This window comes from Pseudophryne corroboree, chromosome 3, assembly GCF_028390025.1.
Source record: "Pseudophryne corroboree isolate aPseCor3 chromosome 3, aPseCor3.hap2, whole genome shotgun sequence".
Taxonomy (NCBI): Eukaryota; Metazoa; Chordata; class Amphibia; order Anura; family Myobatrachidae; genus Pseudophryne; species Pseudophryne corroboree.
This window is the reverse complement of record NC_086446.1, coordinates 320,878,016-320,901,951: the sequence shown is the minus strand read 5'-3', so window position 1 is coordinate 320,901,951 and position 23,936 is coordinate 320,878,016. Positions and strand designations below refer to the sequence as shown.

General features: G+C 46.7%; 1 protein-coding gene across 2 annotated transcripts in view; it reads right to left on the bottom strand.

Moving 5' to 3' along the window:
* The window catches only part of CRHR1 (corticotropin releasing hormone receptor 1), a 526,098-nt gene that overhangs the window by 26,626 nt on the left and 475,536 nt on the right, over window positions 1-23,936 (bottom strand). For both annotated transcript variants that reach the window (XM_063963514.1, XM_063963515.1), the window contains 5 exons: window positions 15,418-15,524; window positions 12,397-12,517; window positions 10,904-11,057; window positions 2,209-2,269; window positions 333-405 (listed from right to left, as the gene is read on the bottom strand). In XM_063963514.1, coding sequence (XP_063819584.1) covers window positions 333-405; window positions 2,209-2,269; window positions 10,904-11,057; window positions 12,397-12,517; window positions 15,418-15,524 — 516 coding nt within the window. The remainder of the gene's footprint in view (window positions 1-332; window positions 406-2,208; window positions 2,270-10,903; window positions 11,058-12,396; window positions 12,518-15,417; window positions 15,525-23,936) is intronic.

Here is a 23,936-nt window from a genome sequence, read left to right as displayed (position 1 = left end):
TGACCCCCCTGGTTTTACCCAACTGCTAACAGATTTGCTGCTGCGATCAACTCTGAATTAGGCCTAAAGTGCATGCATATATAGTTAAGTATGGATGAGGATGTAATTACTGAGAGTGCTCGTATACATTTGGGATGAAGCAGAATCTGGTGGCGCAGTATAATCTAACAGAACAGAGCAGGGAATTATCTTCAAGAGATCCTTTTAAAATGTTTGACCCTCAATGTATATTTAGTCCTCTGATTGTATTAAAGCTGTTTGCTAAACACAAATAATGGACACCTGTTTGTCTATTCCAATTTAGCAAAAATGACAGCAGTTCGTGTCCTTACCAGCAGCACAAGGATGACAGGACCTTGATAAATAAAATCTGTGTACACTCCTGCCTTCTTCCCAAACCAGCATCTGGAGATATACAGTAAGAACGCATGAATAAAATGGACTCCACTCTCAGGTACATTCAGACTCTCATCCAGCCTCTTAGTCTTCAAACATGCGCTCAGAACTCATCTCTTCATAGAAACCTACAGTTCTTATTCCTAAATCTCAGACATCTGCAATCAGAAACTCTCCCTTCTCTACCTCTGTGTCCGTCCTAATGGCCTAAGGGGGTCATTCTGACCGGATCGCAAGCTGCAGTTTATCACAGCGGTGCGATCGGGTCAGAACTGCGCATGCGCCGGCGCCACAGTGCGCTGGCTCATGCCCGACGGCCGAAGGGCGTCGAGCCGCTATGATCGCCTCTGTCTGATTGACAGGCAGAGGCGGTCGCTGGGCGTGGAATGGCGGTATTTGGCCGCCGTTTCGTGGGCGCGGTCCGGCCAACGCCAGACCAAACGGGGGTGTGGGCCACAGCGGCTTCGTGACGTCACACACAGCCGCTGTGGGCCGGGGAGCGATGAGTAGCTCCCGGCCAGCACGCTAAAGCTGCGCTGGTCGGAAGCTACTCTTGAAGTGCAAAGGCATCGCCGCTGTGCAATGCCTTTGCACTTCTGCATGTCAGTGTGATGATCGTAGCTGCTACGAGACAGCTACGATTATCTCGGAATGACCCCCTAAATCATGTTTGTCGCAATGGTGATGTTCACATAATCAAGAGATTATTGGTAGACTGAGCAAATGCCGCGAGTGCACTGCGCATGCACTAACGTACTTTGTGATGCTGCTCGCAGTGAGAATTTGACTGTAGAGTGATTATCAGGAAGGGGCCATCTGGGGGAGGTAACGGGGAGTGGCAGTAAAAACGCAGGCATGTCCCAGTCATTTTCGGGGCGCATATCTGCCTTCCGCTGCGACCATGTATGTAGAGAAACACAGCGCTAGAGTCACTACTACCGAGGCCAGTCTGCGTGACCATAGACTCACTCGGGGAGTCAGTGTTCCTCATTTCTGTGTCGGTGCTGTGTATGTGTGCGCAGTTGCTGAGGACGAGGAAATGGCTCCGGTGGGTGTCTCGATTCTTTTATGGGCGGCTGCTTCAAGTCCGTAGCCTGAAAAATCGCAATTGCGTAGGCTTATTTCCGTACAAATCTGAATCAGGCTCTATGTGGTCACTTTTGTACTTTGTAATGTTGCTGTATATTCCATCCCTTTTGTACTGCACTATGGGATCCTTGTGACACCATATACACAAAAGCTAATAATAATAGTGTTCACGCTATGCTGTTTTAGCAGAGCGCTGCGCCTTGCCCAATTTTTAAATGCCAAAATGTATACTGCACCCTGCTAAAAAAGCCTGCCCACTGCCCTGCTGATTCCGCGTGAATAGATGCTGTGTGCGTGCGCGTGACATCAATTTACATTAAAGGGAATGTCCGGGGGAAGCCCAGCATCTCTGTACGTATTGGGCACGCCCCCATCAGTGACGCCAGCGGCTGGGGCACAGCCACATTAGTAACGTCAAGGGTGCTGGACTGCCCCCAATAATGAAAGTGCACCGGCACCCCTGCACCCTGCCCTACCCGCATCCAAGCCGGAACACTAAATAGTAATACTCTATGTGGTCAGTACTAGTGCAGTTAGAATATACTGCTTCAATTTCTTGCTATTCTCAACATTTAATCTCCTTTCTTTGCCTTCAGGGCCTCTGTTTTCTCCCACGTGCCCTCCTGTCTGACATTATGCTTCATTGTTCTCATTTTTCATGATCTCTGTTCTGTAAACTTCCCTATCCCTTCTCTCCATCTCATCTTGATCACTATAACTTACTTCTCGTTGTCATAGTAAAGCTTGCCAATGGCCCAGGCCACAATGATGGGGAATGGGATACCTGCAAAGACAAAGGTAAAGCAATCATTCCCAGAGGGCAGGAGTATCTATCACAGTAAGTAAACATAAATTAGAATAACAGGATTCATTCAGGTTTCCTTTACAATGTCTAGTTCTATTAACCCTCATTTCCCAACAGGCAGATTTCTTTTATATGCAATGATAATTGAAGTGATAATGAACACTGTACATTTAATACCAGAACAAAGCTTAAACCAAGAACATTTTATGTATATTTAAATTTTTAGAATTAGTTGGGATATAATTCGTTATGATTGAACAATAATTTTCTTATATATTCAATGTTTCTTAATACTGTTACAACTCATGCCCCCTACTGTATATGGTAAGTATATAACACATAAATGCCAGGCTTTCTTGACAGAAAAGCAATCAGTAAAAAATCTTTGGCTTGTCTTTCAAACAGTGCAAGGAAAACACTATGGAATTTATCTGCATTGGTAACTGGTGCCTACAGATAGAGGAGGCAGTTATTTTGCATACTGAATCAACATTAAGGGGCATATTTATCAAACAATGGGCCCCATTACTAATATTAAATGGTGCTCCAGCCAATTAGCTCCTAATTGTCACTGAAAAATGACAGTTACTGTAGGAGCTGATTGTTTGCAGCACCAGTTAAGATTAGTAACGAGTGATAACAAACATATCACTCGGTATTAAATGTGATCCAAAATTTGCCGAGGTGTATTCGGGGGCTACCTGCCAATACATAGGATCCTGTGGATGTATGTATGGGTACTGCAGCAGATGTACAACTACCATTCTCTACCACAAAGCAGCCCCTGGATCTTTCTATAGAGGCTGCTAAAGTGGCAAATTTATAAAGTTGCTGGAAGAGGGATCCCCAGCACTCGTGCATGTGCAGTAGAACAGATGGGTCCTAATCGCTTTACTTTTACACTCTGCAAGGACAGGCTCCTATTGGTTTCCCTGTCCCTACATGTGAACTATGGTAAATGCTGGAGACCCTTAATTACTTATTGCCGTGATATGCCTGTGTGTGCAGGTAAGACTTCAGATCCCATAGATTCCAGAGTATGAAGAGCGAGTGCAAATAAGCGCAAGTGATCGTATACTTCAAGGCTGTAGGATTGTATGAGCCTTGCACAGTTTGGTTAGATTATTAAACAGTTAATAGGTTTGGGGGGCAGGATTTTAATTAGAATAATGGGAGTGTTAGGGAGGAGCTAGTGGACATTTTGTGTGAGGCAGGAGTTTCATCTGCCTCTTTCTCTCCAGATTTTTCCTTGAGAAGGTCGTGCTGTTCCTGTGAGTAACAATTTGTTTCTTATATTAGCAGTTCTTTGTTCTAATTTTTTATATGTCTTTATTTCATCCTTTCTATCCTCTGTCTCAGCTTATTCCTTGCTATCTTTCCATTCCCCCTTTTCATTTCTCTACTTGAGCTATATAGCCCAGGGGTTTGCTTAAACTGATACAATGGCTGCTCGCCCACTAATACCCCTTTCACATCGCACAAATAACCCGGTATCGACACGGCATATTGCCGTGTCGACACGGGTCAGTGTGCGATGTGAAAGAATTAGCGGGTCGTCTGACCCGGTAATTCAACCCGGTATAAAAGAAGGATTACCGGGTCAGGTGCAGTGTGAATGTGTGCAGTGTGAATGGGAGCCGCGTCGATGCGACACGGTTCCCATTCACAGCATAGGGAGAGGCGGCGCAGGAGATGAGCTCATCTCCCAGCGCCGCCTCCACCCCCGCACCTGCTGCGCCCCCCGTTGCTATGGCAACCGACCCGGTATATTGCCGGGTCGGAACCCGGTATATTGCCGGGTCGGAAAGCCAGCAGAGGGGAGCAAATGCCGGATCCCACCCGGTAAGGACACGTTTCTTTTACCGGGTGGGATCCGGCATTTGCTATCTGAATACGGTATAAGACAGGCGTCCCTCCCCCACCCGTTACCTTGGGAACGCGACGGCTTCAGCAGAGCATCCACTATGCGCCGCCGTCCATCCTCCTCCCTGGCAGTAGTCTCCTCTCCCCACGTGCAAATGCGGTGGGGGTTTGCCCCCGGCGGTCTCGCGGCAGGTGCCGCCGGGGGACCCGCGGCACGCTCTGGAGGCTGGCGCCAGGTCTCGTCTCTTACAGCTAGTGTTCCCTCTGCCCCCGCATTAGCCCCCGTTGCTACACGTGGCACACAGGTCGGGGCTGCGCCGGGGGTGCACATAAGGGACCAGGATGTTTTATCCCCTGGAGGTACTGCTGTGCCAGCCTCCAGGGGTTTGGTCCCCACTGTTATGACCCACAGAGGATCCATAATGGGACAGACGATATTATCCCCTGGGGGTCATGATGTGCCAGCCTCCAGGGGATTAGTCCCCACTAATGTTAACCCTGGGGGGTCCTCACAGGGTCGCAGGGCATGAGCGGTGGCTGCGGCGCATACACCCTTTTTCTCACGCGGCGTCCGGGCTTGGACGCAAGCCTCTTTGTCAGGTGAGACTGATATTGATTGCGCACAGGGTCAGCTGGTTGGTGCAGCTGAGAATGCGAGTGACGATAGGCATGCCGAGTGTTCAAGGGGTACATGCCGCAGGCATGGGGGTTCCCGCAAGCGCAGCAAGCGTCGCCATAGGCATAGCAGCAGTAGTCCGGAAGAGGGCAGCCCCAGCGATGTCGTGCATTGCCCTTTCACCAAGGTTTTGCACGGTCTCCTCCCGTGGATACGTGATCGTACCAATAGCAGGAAATCCGTGGATGTCTTTGCCTTGACATCCAAGACCCGTAAGACGTTGGTGGGGGCCAAGAAAAAGAGTGGGATAGGTAAGGACGCCTATCGGTCCTATGTTAACTGGCTCAGGTGGTTCTATAACTTCTCAGCCTGTTATCTGGAGACGCGACTGGAAGAGGCTATGAACATTGTGCGCTATATGCACATTATTCATGGTCTGTTTTGTTCCAACTGGCCTCTCACATGGCTCCAGTATGATGAAGAGTTCAGGCACAAGCAGCACGGGCTGCACATCATGGCCTTCGGAGTGAAGGATGTTAAGGTCTGGCTTGATTTTACGCAGAACTCCTTCGAGCCTGCAGAAGCCTCTCCTGCCAAGCCTGTTTGGTCAAACGATAGGGGTTCCTTTTGTTCCAACACGGGCAAAAAGGGCAAAGGTCGTTGTTGTGCCTTTAACAACGGTAATTGTGGATCCGGGTTGAAATGTTGTTTTCGACACAGCTGCCTGCGTTGCGGAGAATCCCATCCAGCTAAGGAATGTCCCAAGCCTGCCGGTGCGGGATCAGGCGGCAGATCCTCCGGCATTAACAGCGCTAAGTAAAGCCCCTTTCCTCGTCAGGGTTGGCGCCATGCGCAAATGGCTGAATTGGTACCCGCTTCGCTCTCAGGTACTATTTTTGCTGGAAGGCTTTAGCGTGGGCTTTCGCCTTCCCATTACCGAGGTCCCTTTATCTGCTCCTCAGAATTTGCGCTCGGCCAGGTACCTTCCCCACGTCTTGAAAGAGGAGGTGGTCAAAGAGGTGCGGCTGGGTCGCATGGCCTGCCTCTTTGCTGCAGCCACTTTGCCGAATTTGGTATTATTCCCGGTTGGAGTGGCACCTAAGAAAACTCCTGGCATATTTAGGCTAATCCAGCACCTCTCTCACCCGTATGGCGCGTCAGTTAATGATACAATTCCCGAGGTGCTGTCCTCGGTTACGTATCAGTTGTTTGACGACGCTTTGAAGTTAGGGCGTCATTCCGACCCGTTCGCATGCTGCGGTTCTTTGCAGCGGTGCAAATGGGTCTGTTCTGCGCGTGTGTGCCAGCCGCAATGTGCACGCACGTCATTGCCCAGCAACGGCCGTCGCTGGGCAACGACGAGAGTAACGAAGAAAGCAATTGCAAGAAGAGTGACAGGCGGAAGGCGTTCCGGGGCGTCAACTGACCATTTTCTGGTAGTGGAGTAGCGAACGCAGGCGTGTCCAGGCGTTTGGAGGGAGGATGTCTGACGTCAATTCTGGGACCTTCATTGCAGGATCCATCGCACAGGGTAAGTAACTGCAGGGCTAGTCTTGTTTCACACTAACTTTTTTAGCATAGCAGGGCTGCACAAGCGAACGCAGCCTTGCTATGCTAAAATACACTCCCCCATAGGCGGCGTCAAGTTGATCGCACAAGCAGCAAAAAGTTGCTATGTGCGATCAACTCGGAATGACCCCCCATGTGCACTGTAGGGGGGGCAGATATAACATGTGCAGAGAGAGTTAGATTTGGGTAGGTTGTGTGCAAACTGAAATCTAAACTGCAGTGTAAAAATAAAGCAGCCAGTATTTACCCTGCACAGAAACAAAATAACCCACCCAAATCTAACTCTCTCTGCAAATGTTATATCTGCCACACCTGCAGTGCACATGGGGGGTAATTCCAAGTTGATCGCAGCAGGATTTTTGATAGCAATTGGGCAAAACCATGTGCACTGCAGGGGAGGCAGATATAACATGTGCAGAAAGAGTTAGATTTGGGTGGGTTATTTTATTTCTGTGCAGGGTAAATACTGGCTGCTTTATTTTTACACTGCAAATTAGATTGCAGATTGAACACACCCCACCCAAATTTAACTCTCTCTGCACATGTTATATCTGCCTCCCCTGCAGTGCACGTGGTTTTGCCCAATTGCTAACAAAAATCCTGCTGCGATCAACTTGGAATTACCCCCATGGTTTTGTCCAAATGCTAACAGATTTGCTGCTGCGATCAACTCTGAATTACCCCCTTTATTAATACAAGCTACAGAGTCCCTTTTAACTAAGGTAATATGCACTCCAAAATGAGGGGTTATTCAGAGATGGATGCAGAGCTTGCTTCTAACTGCAGGACTAGTCTTGTTTCACACAAAACTTTTTTTAGCATAGCAGGGCTGCACAAACGAACGCAGCCTTGCTATGCTAAAATACATTCCCCCATAGGCGGCGTCTAGTTGATCGCACGAGCAGCAAAAAGTTGCTACATGCGATCAACTCGGAATGACCCCCTTAGTCAGAGCAGCGGGCCCCCATGCGTTGTTGGGTAAAGTTGATGTTGAGTCTGCGTTTTGTCGTTTGCCATTGCACCCTGATTCATTTAGTTTCATGGGCTTTAGGCTGGATGACGGATTTTACATCGACAAATGCCTACCCTTGGGTTGCTCGGTCTCCTGCGCTTCTTTCAAGGCTTTTAGTTAATTTTTCCATTGGTGCGTTTGCGCTGGGACGGGTGAAATGGGAGTCGCCCACTATCTAGACGATTTCCTGTGTGTGTGGCCTTCCAACTCGGACAGGTGTGCGCGATTGCTATTCTCCTTAAACGCACTTTTTTCTGAGTTCGGTGTACCGATCGCTCCAGAAAAATGTACTTGCCTCTCGTATCTAGGCATAGAAATAGATACTGAGAGGGGCTGCTGCCATTTGCCCTTAGACAAAGTTTCCAAACTGTATGGGGGGATTGAGAGGGCATTGGCAGGCGGCAAGGTTACCTTGCGCCAGTGCCAATCCCTTCTCGGTCTTTTCAATTTTGCTTGCAGGGTCATTCCCATGGGTAGGGTCTTTGGCCGCAAATTGGAGTGGGTGACAGCTGGCGTGTGTCAGCCACATCACTTCATTAGATTGTCATCCGAGATTTGCAGAGATCTGTTTGGGATGCCTTTTTAAGTAATTTCAATGGCTTGTTCATTTGGCTGTCGGATCCAGTCCATAGTCCAGGTTTCCAGCTGTTCATGGATGCGTCGGGTTCCTGGGGGTACGGTGCGTACCTTGATGGTGCATGGTCTGCTGCCCCTTGGCTGGATTCATGGTTCCAGTTGGGCTTGATCAGAAACCTTTTGTTGCTGGAACTTTTTCCCATTGTAGTTGCTTTGGAGCTGTGGGGTGAGTGGGTCAGAGACCGGTACGTGGTCTTCTGGTGTGAGAATCTGGGCGTGGTCCAGGCGATCAACGGGCAGCGATCGTCCTCACTTCCAGTTCTTCGGTTGTTGGCCCATCTGGTCTTGCACTGCTTACGTCTTAATGTACACTTCGTTGCACATCCTAGGGTTAGACAACTGCATTGCCGATGCGCTTTCTAGGCGACAGTCGGATAGGTTTCGCGCAGTGGTTCCAGCTGCGGTGCTTAAGGGTGATGTTTGCCTTTCTCGTTCTTGGCAGGTTATATGGCAGGGATAACTGCTTTGGCAAGACAGTCGGTGGCTTCAGCCACGCTGGTGAAATATCGGGCAACTTTCAGTCAGTAGGAGACATTTATTGCACGCAGGCGGAATGAAGGTAAGCCTTCTTTTCATTTACTGTTGGACTTTATCTGGAGTCTGTATGTTGCTGGGAAGTCGAACGTTGTTGTCGGGGAGATGCTTTCAGGAATCTCCTTTTTTCTGCGTTTGCATGGTAGACATGATTTCACTAAAAGTTTTTTAGTGAGTTTTCTGCGGGGCTGGGAGCGTGATGCTCCAGTCTCAGGAGGTCGCAGGCGTCCTATATCAGTTACAATTCTGGGTAGTTTAATGGACGTATTACCGTCCGTTTGCGGATCTCACCATGAGGTGTTGCTTTTCCGGCTCGCCTTTGCGATGGCTTTTCACGGAGCCTTTCAGATTGGCGAGTTGGTGGCGCCCTCCAGGTCAGCAGTCTCACCGTTGCTTAAGTCCCAGGTGCTGCAGGCAGACACATTTGTATGCAAATGAAGGCAGGCACGGGCGTTGGGTTGCCTTACCTGCCTGCCCCAACACCAGCATCTGTCCTGTAATATTGGCCCATGCATACTGTGGCTCGAGGCCTTGTGGTGGCGGAGCGTGGCTCATGCACCTCGATGGGTCCCCGTTGACAGTTTACCGATTCCGGTGGGTATTTAGGAAGTGCCTCCTTGCATTGGTATTGTTGCCATCTATGTATCTATGTATGGCATCGATGTATGGCACGCATTCCTTTCGCATTGGGGCTGCGACAACAGCACCATCATTGGGTTTCCCAGAGGCTGAGATTAAATTGCTTGGTCGCTGGAAATCCAATGCCTATAAAGGTTATGTCAGATAATGTTTTTTCCTGTTTCTGGACGGCCTTTTCCTTTGGTTTGGCCAATGTTAATTTTTATGCATTTGTATTTTTCTTGTTTTGAATTTTGTTCCGTTTTCAGTTTGCTCGCGAGGCAACAGGAGGGCGGGCCGGCGAGTTGGGGTGGAGGTGCCTGCGCTTTGCCCGCATTGAATTTTCTGTGTCGTCTGCGAGGGTAGCCTCGGCTCTGTCTGGTTTCCCTGTCTTCTTATTTTTCCACGACTGGACTCAACCTTTTTGGCCACTCGTCGCCGTTTGAACGGTGAGGGTCCTATTGGATTTTGCCATGCCTTTCTCCTGAGAACCCGGGAGGGGAAGGGGGGGGGGGGGGGTTCACGCCTTCCGTGGCGGGTTTTGCAGGTTTTCACTTTGGGACAGGTCATTCCCCCCTCCCCTCCCCTGGCCGGCCCTTCCTGTACGTTGTTGGTTAGTTCTGTTGTGCTTGAGTTACATTATTAACCTGTTGTATTCATTTATTTTCAGGAGTGTCACTCAACATGCGCCCTGTATGGATCTTGGGCCACTCATTTCTTTATTGGTCAGCTAGGTCGCCTCTGTCCAGGGTCTCAGCTAGCTTCTGTTACCGTTTTACAATGGGTTAGATGGTTAGGTCATAGAGGGATGAGATGGGAGGAACTTCTGCCTGCCTTGACCTTGCATGTTAAATCCCATGGCCCCCCGGGACTGTTGGTCATTCACCTAGGGGGTAACGACATAGGATCTCTGCCCTCCCTTGAATTACATCATCGGATGGCGCGTGGTTTGGAGCAGGTCATGACATGGTGGCTTTGGTGTTGGATTGTTTGGTCCGCAATCATTCAGCGGCAGGTTTGACATAGTCCGCTGCTTATTGTCGTATTGGACAAATCCCGGCGCAATGTTAATGCTTTTGTTGGCAGGAAAGTTTTGGATCCTGGTGGCGCAGTAGTCTCCCACCCACTTATTCATTTTAGGGACGCCCATTTCTTTAGACCAGATGGCGTCCATTTGACTGATGAGGGTATTTGTTTATTTTTGGAAAGCGTTTTTAGAGTACTCGATAGCTTGGTTTCAGTTGGTTAGCGCTTAGTCAGGTTGTTTTGTACTAATGGGTTTTTAGAGTATGGTGGCGACACCGGCTCCTTCTGGGCCGGTGTGGGGCTGGAAAGAACGGCAGTTATAGTGGCTATTACGCTGCTGTTTGGAAGTGCGCTCTTTGCCCAATACATTGTATACTCTGGCCCTCCTTACCGGTGGTCATTGGGCTTGGCTGTCTGGCCGGCCCTATTATGGTGTATTGGGGAGAGAGTTTGAGACTCAGCATTTATTGGCGTAGCCAATGAGATAAATAACGTCATGTCGTGGACATGCGTAGCGGCAATAAGTCACTGATGATCTGGCCGTTCTTTCTTATTGCCACCATACTTAGTTTTTGTATTATAAATAAATAACGGTTGACTGATTTTAATGGCATTTCAGTAGTCTGTGTCGTTATTTCTACATAAGTTAAGTTACTTCATATTTAGTTAGTAAGGTTATCGTGCAATGATGTCATGCAGTACGTCATCGACCGATAGAAAGTTTAATATAGTGACTTACACCAGCCAATACAGATGAACATCCACTTGCGTAGTTTGTCTGTGGAATATGTTAGGACAATGGCCGTGTGCAGATAGCAGCCCTCACCGAACATCCAGAAAAAATTGGTGACGTAGAAATAATTATGAGCTATAGTAACCAAACGGCACCACACCTGAGGGAAGAAGAAGCAAAAGGCAAATACTTAGAAAGAGAATGAAAATCTCCACTTTGTTAACCTCTATCTCACCAGTAGATAGATTATGCCAACATCTCACCAAGGCTGTATTCAGAGCGGACTATGGGCACTGTAAGTGTAATTCTTATAATTAGTGTATGTGTACTACTAGACCTCCATCCAATGCAGGCCCTCCATTATTACTCTTTGGAAGAAAAAAAAAAAAAGGTAAGTTATTACAGCCCTCTTTCTGTTGCTAGTTTCCTCTCTAGTAGATGAAACGTTCTGTGTTCCTGTGTGTAGTCTAAGTAAATGACAAATCTTTGTAATATGGTAAAGCAAATTACTGTATCAAGCATCTGGGCAAAACTATGTTGCACTGTGGATGGGGAAGATGTAACGCGAAGAGAGATTTAGATTTGGGTGGGTATTGTAAATAGTGGCTGCTTAAGTATTAAGGGCCTTACAAACTGGCAGATAACACAGAACGATATGAACGTTCTTGTTCATTAATGAACGAGAACTCGTTCATATCGTTCAGTGTGTAGGCACCAACGATGAACGATGCGCGGCCCCGTGCTCTTTCATTGTTGGTGCCGGGTCGCCTATGCATGAAGGCCAATATGGACAATCTCGTCCATATTAGCATGCAGTGCTATGGAGCCGGGTGACGGGGGGATTGGAGAAACTTCACTTCCACCGTCACCTTTCCCCCCCGCAGCCGGGTCGGCAGCATCCACCGTCGGGCAGCTCGGTGGCGGATCGCTGAGTCTGTAGGGGGCATTACACTGCAATTTAGATTTCAGTTTGAACACACCCGACCCCACCCAAATCTAACTCTCTCTGCACGTTAAATCTGCCCCACATTCAGTGCAATATGGATTTGCCTAGTTACTTGATAGTTTGCTTAATTTACAAGGTCAACCATATGTTATTATAACCCGCAACCACAAGATAAGCCACCAGGCTCTGTGACTGCAGGTTTAGAATGTATACAGTATACGGAGACGCTGGGAAAGAGATCCTGCTCCTGCCACCTTTGTACAAAATTGATATATAGTACACACAGAAAATTGCTGACTCAGATGCAGAGAATGCTGAAAAACTCTCAGTAGTATTACAATGATATTGCTCTGCCAGACTGCACCAGTGTGGAAAAAAAAAACAACCTAGGTTAGGTTATCAGCATAAACCATCCAGGCAGTAAGCTGAGTAGTCTGGGTGAAACACATGCATGGAATACAGATAGTGAGGAATGCAGCTAGAAAATCATTGCAGTACAATAAAGATGTAAAATTCAAAAGACTGCTAGGTCGCTAAGGTCAGGGTTACATACCACATTACTGTCATGCGCCTCATGGCTGAGTGTGAGCTGCATCACAAACCAGGTGACGTTTCGAAGAATAAATGCTGTTATGAGGTTCCAGTGAATTATGTTGCGCAAGCAACGGATGCTCCTGAATAGGAAGGGTTGACATGTAAGTTCTTGGGCCAAGAGAAGATTATGGGGAAAATATAATCGCCTACCATTTGCAGGCATCGGTGAGCTTCCAGTTAGTCTGTCCGATGTTTTAAAGTTGCAATCATTTAAAAGACAGAACCAAAGTTTTGCCTTTTAAATGATTGCCACTTTAAAACATCAGACAATCTTGCCATTGCCTGCAAATCACAGGCTACTAGTATTTCACCCATGTTGTTAAGTTTATTGCATTTAGAAAAATGTTGTGTTAACCCATTGAAGCATATGTCAAAATCATAATTGATCCACTATGTTTGAATGACATAGGAGGAGATATATCAAGCCTTGGAGATAGATAACATGGAGAGAGATAAGGGGGTCTATTCATGAAGCAGTGAAAACAGTGGAGAAACAGACCTGTGGAGAAGTTGCACATGGCAACCAATCAACATCTTCCTTACATTTTATAGACTGTACTTGATAAAGGCTTCCTGCAAAGCTGATTGGTTGCATGGGCAAGCTCCCCACTGGTCCTTGTCTCCATGCTTTTCAGTGATTCATGAATAAACCCCAAAGTACCCACAGTCTGTGCTAGAAAAATGACAGAAGCTGATTTGCTTGTACTTTATTTCTCTCCACTTAATCGCTCTCCGAGGCTTGATACAGCTACCCGTAGACATGAAACATCTATTGTACTACACCAAGCTTTTAACCCAAATTATCATGTTAGTCCACTCTTGATTTTACTCCGGATTCTCCTTATGTTGTAACACTATCTTCTGTGCGTTAAAGATAAATAAGGCTAAATCAGGTCTACTGCAGAGTTTTTAACTGTTGTACTGCTAGTAGGTAAGTGGGATGACAATGAATTTATGTTAGATCGTTTAGGGGATTACTTATAAATATTTGCGGCTTATCCGCAAATATTTATTATCCCCCCAAATATGAAGGAGGGTCCGCATTAGATATCTCTAGGTTTCTATGGGGGGTCCAATGCTGTTATATTTACAAGGTTTGGTGCACACAGCTTACACCATCTGAAGATTATATTAGCCACTGTAGCCCTCTACCAAAGAAATCACTTGTAGATGGTTCCTTCTGAACACTCCATGGCAAGGGCCGCAGCGCTTGCATGGTCATTAGACCACACATAGGAGTAGATAGCAAGGATGGACTCCTTTTGGAGCCACTATCTCTGCGTGTGCTCTTTGATACATGCCAGTGGGAAAACTGCATAATGCATTGCGATTATGGGCACTAATATTGCTCCCAGATCGCAATGCAAATGCAATTATTGATAAGTGGGCCATGCTTATCTCCTGGCTGAGGGTAAAAAGTACATGAATTATTTGGAATAGCCTAGGCAATTATTAAGTATAGTACAGGTAGTATATTGTAAAACACAGTATAAAGAATTACAAGTGACAGTGTATAACCCTATGGTTATGGGCTCTGGGTAGTTTATCAAGACAGGAAGATAAGCCAAGAGATATCTGTTTAATGAATAAATGGACATAAATCATATTGATTCCCAGTTTAACCAGATACAGGGCTGGATACAGCAAGCATTGCATTTTGCTTGTGATGCATCCCATATCATCTGCATGCATATCAGCATTTACTAATGCCATATGCATGAAAAAAATCACAAAGGACAGCTCCTGCGGTAAGAGCTGTTCTTTGTGATGATAGAACTTCTGCATTTAGGACTCTGAGTACTATCTGTGAATGCTTCAAGTGACGTGTGCGCCGTGGGAGGTGCTGGGAGAAATCCAGTTGGATCCCTCTCAGAATTGGCATTGAGATAGAAGCCCATAGGCCTCTATCGCATTTTGGGGCTTGGTACATATGCGATACATGTCCAAACCTCTGGAAACAGCATTTTCTGAGGTTTGGCCGTGTTTTTCCACTTGCTACATTTCGCCCACAGTCTTCTTCTGTGTTTTTGTATTTTGGTTTGAGAGGCATTTCTGGCACATCATGGTTGACCATTATCTTTGACAGTGATCTGTGCAACTTCTTGTGGTGCATACAGTCAGATGGTTGCACTGGTGACCACAAGTGATAGGACATCATTTAGAGGACATGATAGACTACCTAGAGGTGCATAGTGGACCACTCTGGTAACATTTAAGAATCAAGAGATCAAACAGTAATCCTTCTCCAGTGAGCACAGTGGGACAGAGGCAAATGCAATTCCCCACCCTTATAGCAACAAGCCTGGTCCCATAATTAACAGTAAATGGGTCATGAGAAATTTGAAAGATTGGGGTATGCAAACTTTTAGGAAGCATGGCACGTACTTAACCAGATGCAACTTCTGTCCAATCACATTCCCCAAAGACCTTGAGCTCTTTCAAAATTTTTACTACCCAGTCCCTTTCATTGCACTAATTGAGCATTATGCTATGAAGGTCTCTTTTGCTACAAATATAGCATACTGACATTATGGAAATAAAAGTATAATGTAAAAAAAGCATTTATGTTCAGACCAGTCATGTGTTTATGGAAGGGATGCAGTTAATATCCCGGCTGTCAGGATCCCAGCACTCAGGAGACCGATGCCGTAATCCTGACAGCCGATGAATGCCGCTGATTGGAATCTCGAATATTTGCACTCGGTTGGTGGGTCCACCCACCAACCCAGTGGGAAAATTACCTGTGGCGAGTGAATCGAGCCACCGGGCCCGAATCGTGTCGATTGCAACCAGGATTTTGACAGACGGGATGCAGCTGTCGGTATAGTGACAGCCGGCACCCCGTCTGCAGGGATATCATATGTATTCCTTATGGAAAGTAACACAGGTAACAAAAGAAAAAAATAGGAACATTAAAATACATGCTACCGGAATGTTAAATCACTTGCTTTAGTCTCCCTCCCCTCAAAAATGTCCTCACCTCAACCTTAAGAATAGAGTGAATGCCATCAGAAGAGCACACAAAGAGATGGAGTGTCCAAGGTAGTTAATCACAATGGCAATGTGGTAATGAACCTTGCTCTTTTTCTAAAAGGAAAAAAGATCAATAAAGTGTATTCATAGATATTGTCAAAAGTGCTGGACAAGGTTACACAACAGTAATATGCAATACAAATATTTAATGCAAGTTTTCTTGACTTTCGCATACCTCCCAACTTTCTTGTTTTTCAAAAAGGTCCCGAAAAGGGGGCGTGGCTTCAAAAGGGGCATGGCTTTACGTGGTTGTAAGCCATGCCTCCCTTGTCCGTCACTGAAGGGGGCATGCCCAGCGCTCTGTGAGCTGCTGGCATGCCCCTTCTCCCTCACTTCTCCCTGACGTGAATAGAAGCTGTGCCCGTCTATTCACCGCTGCTCTGTGACAGGAGACTCCCAACTGCCCCCCACACACACACACACCGCGGGACACTGCGGCCCGTGGGTGGGACAGCGAGACAGTCCCAAAAGAACGAGACTATCCCGCGAAAATCAAGACAGTTGGGAGGTATGCTTTCGCCACAGTTTACAGCACTGAGGCTAAGCTGCTGATAATAGATATACAGTATAAAACTTGGCCTAAGGTCGCTAACAGTACTCTAATCTGTGGATCTATAAAAATGTTCTTTCCTGAATGAGAACAATATAGGAGAACCAATTATGTAGGCTGTACACGGTAGAATAGATTTTTTATTTAGAGATGAGAAGGATTTATGTACTGTACGAGGAAAATGAATAATTCCTGAATATCAAAGTCAGGTTTGTACAGGCTAGAGCATGATTCAAAATTCTGTCTTCTGGGCCATATTTGTGTTTATCAGGCGATATGATCTGCATATAACATATTAGTACTTTCTGTGTTCTTAGTGTTTTTGATGAAAGGGCATTTATGGATGAAATAAATGCTTGGAGACATCTATAACTCACATAGCTGGTCATTCCCAAGGCAAACCATCAGTACAGTACTGTAAATCAGCCATAAATGCTCATTTTAGCAGAGGACAACAAGTAGAAAATATAGCAGCATGTCTTTATGTCACTGACAGAGGGATATAATTTTATTATTAATGATATAGGGCTCTATTTAGTAACCATAAATACCTATTTTCTCCATCATTTAAGCTAGAGAAAAGTAATTTTTCTCCTCTTCTCCCTATTTATAGAAGAGAAAACTGCAGTGTAGGTGACAATCTTAGTGCAAAAGAGCATTGTAAATTGCCCTGAGTTCCAGGACATGTATGTGAAGTGCAGATTCCTGACTCGATCACTTCCCCTGGAACTGGGTGCCCTAGGTCACAGCACCCCAACCCTGGAGGCTGGCATCCCATGTCAGTAGAGTCCAAGACTGGGGACTGAAACTCCAACCCTCCACAAAGTGAGAGACTTGTAGCCACCAAAACAGGGAGAACCGTGCTTTTGGCGAAAGAGTTATACTCTGGTGCAAGTGCAGGTGAGAACCTGACCACTTGTCCAGCAGATCCAGCAGGAATAGACGCGCATGAAACCTGCCTTACTGTATCGCCTCTTATGAGGCTACCATCTTGGCCAGCAAGCGAATGCAAGATGAATCGAGATCTTGCGGGGTCTGAGCACTGAGCGGACCATAGCCTAGATAGACAGGGCCTTGTCCTACAGAAGGAATACCTTATGAGATACCATGTCCAGGATTATTTCCAGGAACTGAATTCTCTGAGATGGTTCCAGGTGAAACTTCTGGAAATTTAGGATCCATACATGGTTTAAAAGCAGGCGAGTAGTCAAGTCAATGCTTTGTAGCAGCTGTTCCCTGGACACCGCCTTTATCAGGAGATCGTCCAAGTATGGGACTATATTGACTCCCATCTTGCGCAATTGAAGCATCATCTCCGCCATGACTTTTGTGAATACCCTTGGAGCTGTGGAGAGAGACCTGAAAAATGGAAGTGGTGATCCAGTACAGTGAACCGAAGGTAAGCCTGATGAGGGGGCCATATATGAAGGTATGCATCCTTGATATCTAGGGATACCAGGAACTCCCCCTCCTCCGGACCGGAGATCACTGCCCTTAGGGATTCCATCTTGAATTTGAACACACATAGATACGGGTTCAGGGATTTGAGGTTCAAGATCGGCTGCGCCGAGCCGTCCGGTTTCGGGAACCACAAAGAGACTTGAGTAAAATCGATTTGTGTGCAGCGGAGGAGGTACTGAAACAATAACTCCTGTTGAAAGCAGTTAGTGAATGGCCTTTTTCAAGGTAACACTTGCTACAGGTGAAGCTAGTAAGCTGGACTGAAGTATCTGAGAAGAGGTAGCTCCTGAAATTCCAGCCAGTATCCTTGGGATAGGAGATCCCTCACCTAAGGATCCTGGCAGGACTTTGCCCATGGATGGGTGAAGTGTTGAAGGCGAGCACCTACCTACCTACCTGGAAGTCACCTTGCTGCTGGGGCCAACCGTCATGCGGTGGACTTCGTGGATGAGGATCTGGAGGCCTGGTCCAGAGATCCAGCAGCTGCTGGTTTATGGAACTTACCTTGACTTCCTCTAGCAGCATTGGAGGCACCTCTGGCTCTGCCTCTGAATCTGGACACACGAAAGGACTGCAGAGAGGGTCCAGGATAGGGACGTCTAGCAGGAGGCTTAGTAGACAGCAGATATGTAGACATACCCGCTGTTGCCTGAGAAATCCAGTTCTTCCCTCAGCAAGGCCTCTTCTGTAAAAGGAAGATTCTCTACACTTTTCTTGGAGTCAGCATCCGCTGACCATTGTCGCAGCCACAGAACCCTTTGAGGCGAGATCGCATGGCCACTGCTGAGACACATTTCTTTAATAGCCTCACTCATAAAATTAACAGCATCCTGTATAAGATGCAGTAGTGTGATTATCTCCTCTTATGGTAGGGAATCCAATCCCTATATTATATTATCAGACCATTTTACCATGGCCCTGGAAATCTAGCCGCAAGCTATAGTGGGTCGTTGAGCAACGCCCACCGCTGTAAAAATTGATTTTAGTGTAGTCTCAATTTTGCGGTCAGCTGGATCTTTGAGAGAGATAGCCCCAGGTGCGGGCAGCACAATTTTGCGTGACAGCCTGGACACTGCTGGGATTTACCCACACTTTTCTATCCTTAGTTGGAAAAGGAAAGGAATTAAGTAACCATTTTGGGGTTTGAAATTTCTTGTCAGGATTGACCCACGCCGGCGAGTTTAATTTCTTTGATATAGGAAAAGTGGCAAAGGATTTTGGATTTGCATAAAAAGACTATTTCCTCTTGTTCTGTCTCTATTTTCTGAATGTTGAGGACTTCTCTATTATAAGAAATCAGGACCTCAACACCCGGGGAGAGAGCTTGCCCTCTTCCACATGTATCTCTCCCTCATCCAAGTCTGGTATTTCAGTATCTGAGCAGACTTGGGCATCTGTGGGAGTGTATGTTTATGAGAGACCAGCAGAGGGGGCTGAGTAGTCTGTCTGTGGTCAGCAGTCTTAAACAAAAAAATATTTATATATAGTTTAAGGGTTTGTCTTTCCTGCCTTTTGGTGGCAGCTAACTCTGTATGACTATTAGCAATCATTCCCTTGAAAAATTCTAATTACTCAGGTTCCTGCATAGCACTACCTTGTGAGGGTAGTGAACACTGGGTACATAGGAGAGACCCTTCCGGAGGAGTAAACTTAATGTTACATGAGGGACACACAGACTTTTCCCCAGACATACAGTACTTATTGCAGAAAAACACAGTTATGTGTAGATACAGTGCAGTGACAATACAGAGAGTGAATCAGCACAATAATCCCACAAGTCTGTATGGAGTAACACAGAGAGGATCGGGACCAGCACATAACACCTCAGTCAGGGCAGTACTCCGCTGGGTGTATATATATATATAGAAACAAAAAGTTCAGCACTCACCAAAATGAGCTCACTTATCCTCACAACATCAATGAATAAATGAATAAATGATGGGGGTTTAGTTAGTGAATTGGCCAATGCACGGAAGCCTGCATACCGCTCGCCAAGGTACCCCACCTTCATGCAGGTCCTACACTATCACAAAATCATAAAAATTAAAACCTGGCAACTGTATCACATAATTATAACTGCAAATATGCCCACTTGGTGTAAGGTGTACCTGCCATGAACTGCATGGCTTTTAAAAGGTACACTAGTCACCTGACACTGGCTGATAAATTACTAAAGGGCAGCTGACACAGGTTTAAGATAATTGGGGTGCATGAACAAAGTTTGTGGCCACAGTTAATGAGTTAACCAAGGATTAACCCTGAAATATACCAGCAAATAGAAAACCACAGCACTCGCCACCCCAGAAGCGGGGTGCAGTATCCGCACTCGCCACTAATAGGGTGGGGTGCATGTAGCCCATGGCCACCTACTCAAAAATATAGAAACAAAAAGTTCAGCACTCACCAAAATGAGCTCACTTATCCTCAAAACATCAATGAATAAATGAATAAATGATGGGGGTTTAGTTAGTGAATTGGCCAATGCACGGAAGCCTGCATTTTCTATTTGCTGGTATATTTCAGGGTTAATCCTTGGTTAACTCATTAACTGTGGCCACAAACTTTGTTCATGCACCCCAATTACCTTAAACCTGTGTCAGCTGCCCTTTAGTAATTTATCAGCCAGTGTCAGGTGACTAGTGTACCTTTTAAAAGTAGTGATGAGCGGGTTCGGTTTCACGGAAACCGAACCCCCCCGAACTTCACCCTTTTTACACGGGTCCGAGCCATACTCGGATTCTCCCGTATGGCTCGGGTAACCCGAGCGCGCCCGAACGTCATCATCCCGCAGTCGGATTCTCACGAGATTCGGATTCTATATAAGCAGCCGCGCGTCGCCGCCATTTTCACTCATGCATTGCAAATGTTAGGGAGAGGACGTGGCTGGCGTCCTCTCCGTTATTGTTGAATTTGATTGTGCAGTGCAGAGTTTTGCTGATCAGTGACCACCAGTTATCCGTTCTCTGTCTGAAAAAAACGCTCCATATCTGTGCTCAGTGTGCTGCATATATATATGTGCTCACACTGCTTAATTGTGGGGAATGGGGAGCAGCTGTATTATATAGCAGGAGTACAGTGCAGAGTTTTGCTGACAGTGACCACCAGTATACGTTGTCTGCCTGAAAAACACTCCATATCTGTGCTCAGTGTGCTGCTTTATTTTAATGCGGGGACTGGGGACCACCAGTATAATTAATATTATATAGGAGGAGTACAGTGCAGAGTTTTGCTGACAGTGACCACCATTATACGTTGTCTGCCTGAAAAACACTCCATATCTGTGCTCAGTGTGCTGCTTTATTGTGGGGACTGGGGAGTCGGGACCACCAGTATAATATTATATAGGAGGAGTACAGTGCAGAGTTTTGCTGACACAGTGACCACCAGTATACTATATATAGCAGTACGGTACGGAAGGCCACTGCTGTACCTACCTCTGTGTCGTCATTAAGTATACTATCGATCTACATTCTATACCTGTGGTGCATTTTAGTTTTGCAGTTTGCTGACACAGTGACCACCAGTATACTATATATAGCAGTACGGTACGGAAGGCCACTGCTGTACCTACCTCTGTGTCGTCATTAAGTATACTATCCATCTACATTCTATACCTGTGGTGCATTTTAGTTTTGCAGTTTGCTGACACAGTGACCACCAGTATACTATATATAGCAGTACGGTACGGAAGGCCACTGCTGTACCTACCTCTGTGTCGTCATTAAATATACTGTCCATCTACATTCTATACCTGTGGTGCATTTTAGTTGTGCGCAGTATATATAGTAGTAGGCCATTGCTATTGATACTGGCATATAATTCCACACATTAAAATATGGAGAACAAAAATGTGGAGGTTAAAATAGGGAAAGATCAAGATCCACTTCCACCTCATGCTGAAGCTGCTGCCACTAGTCATGGCCGAGACGATGAAATGCCATCAACGTCGTCTGCCAAGGCCGATGCCCAATGTCATAGTAGAGAGCATGTAAAATCCAAAAAACAAAAATTCAGTAAAATGACCCAAAAATCAAAATTAAAAGCGTCTGAGGAGAAGCGTAAACTTGCCAATATGCCATTTACGACACGGAGTGGCAAGGAACGGCTGAGGCCCTGGCCTATGTTCATGGCTAGTGGTTCAGCTTCACATGAGGATGGAAACACTCATCCTCTCGCTAGAAAAATGAAAAGACTTAAGCTGGCAAAAGCACAGCAAAGAACTGTGCGTTCTTCTAAATCACAAATACCCAAGGAGAGTCCAATTGTGTCGGTTGCGATGCCTGACCTTCCCAACACTGGACGGGAAGAGCTTGCGCCTTCCACCATTTGCACGCCCCCTGAAAGTGCTGGAAGGAGCACCCGCAGTCCAGTTCCTGATAGTCAAATTGAAGATGTCACTGTTGAAGTACACAAGGAGGAGGATATGGGTGTTGCTGGCGCTGGGGAGGAAATTGACAAGGAGGATTCTGATGGTGAGGTGACACCTGTTGTCCGTGGGACGAATATGGCCATTGACATGCCTGGTCAAAATACAAAAAAAAAATCAGCTCTTCGGTGTGGAATTATTTCAACACAAATGCGGACAACAGGTGTCAAGCCGTATGTTGCCTTTGTCAAGCTGTAATAAGTAGGGGTAAGGACGTTAACCACCTCGGAACATCCTCCCTTATACGTCACCTGCAGCGCAGTCATCATAAGTCAGTGACAAGTTCAAAAACTTTGGGTGACAGCGGAAGCAGTCCACTGACCACTAAATCCCTTCCTCTTGTAACCAAGCTCCTGCAAACCACACCACCAACTCCCTCAGTGTCAATTTCCTCCTTACCCAGGAAAGCCAATAGTCCTGCAGGCCATGTCACTGGCAAGTCTGACGAGTCCTCTCCTGCCTGGGATTCCTCCGATGCATCCTTGAGTGTAACGCCTACTGCTGCTGGCGCTGCTGTTGTAGCTGCTGGGAGTCGATCATCATCCCAGAGGGGAAGTCGGAAGACCACTTGTAGTACTTCCAGTAAGCAATTGACTGTCCAACAGTCCTTTGCGAGGAAGATGAAATATCACAGCAGTCATCCTGCTGCAAAGCAGATAACTCAGGCCTTGGCAGCCTGGGCGGTGAGAAACGTGGTTCCGGTATCCACCGTTAATTCACAGGCAACTAGAGACTTGATTGAGGTACTGTGTCCCCGGTACCAAATACCATCTAGGTTCCATTTCTCTAGGCAGGCGATACCGAAAATGTACACAGACCTCAGAAAAAGACTCACCAGTGTCCTAAAAAATGCAGTTGTACCCAATGTCCACTTAACCACAAGTGGACAAGTGGAGCAGGGCAGACTCAGGACTATATGACTGTGACAGCCCACTGGGTAGATGTATTGCCTCCCGCAGCAAGAACAGCAGCGGCGGCACCAGTAGCAGCATCTCGCAAACGCCAACTCGTTCCTAGGCAGGCTACGCTTTGTATCACCGCTTTCCAGAAGAGGCACACAGCTGACAACCTCTTACGGAAACTGAGGAAGATCATCGCAGAATGGCTTACCCCAATTGGACTCTCCTGGGGATTTGTGACATCGGACAACGCCAGCAATATTGTGCATGCATTACATCTGGGCAAATTCCAGCACGTCCCATGTTTTGCACATACATTGAATTTGGTGGTGCAGAATTATTTAAAAAACGACAGGGGCGTGCAAGAGATGCTGTCGGTGGCCCGAAGAATTGCGGGCCACTTTCGGCATTCAGCCACCGCGTATAGAAGACTGGAGCACCACCAAACAATCCTGAACCTGCCCTGCCATCATCTGAAGCAAGAGGTGGTAACGAGGTGGAATTCAACCCTCTATATGCTTCAGAGGATGGAGGAGCAGCAAAAGGCCATTCAAGCCTATACATCTGGCCACGATATAGGCAAAGGAGGGGGAATGCACCTGACTCAAGCGCAGTGGAGAATGATTTCAACGTTGTGCAAGGTTCTGCAACCCTTTGAACTTGCCACACGTGAAGTCAGTTCAGACACTGCCAGCCTGAGTCATGTCATTCCCCTCATCAGGCTTTTGCAGAAGAAGCTGGAGACATTGTAGGAGGAGCTAAAACAGAGCGATTCCGCTAGGCATGTGGGACTTGTGGATGGAGCCCTTAATTCGCTTAACCAGGATTCACGGGTGGTCAATCTGTTGAAATCAGAGCACTACATTTTGGCCACCGTGCTCGATCCTAGATTTAAAACCTACGTTGTATCTCTCTTTCCGGCAGACACAAGTCTGCAGAGGTTCAAAGACCTGCTGGTGAGAAAATTGTCAAGTCAAGCGGAACGTGACCTGTCAACATCTCCTACTTCACATTCTCCCGCAACTGGGGGTGCGAGGAAAAGGCTAAGAATTCCGAGCCCACCCGCTGGCGGTGATGCAGGGCAGTCTTGAGCGAGTGCTGACATCTGTTCTGGACTGAAGGACCTGCCA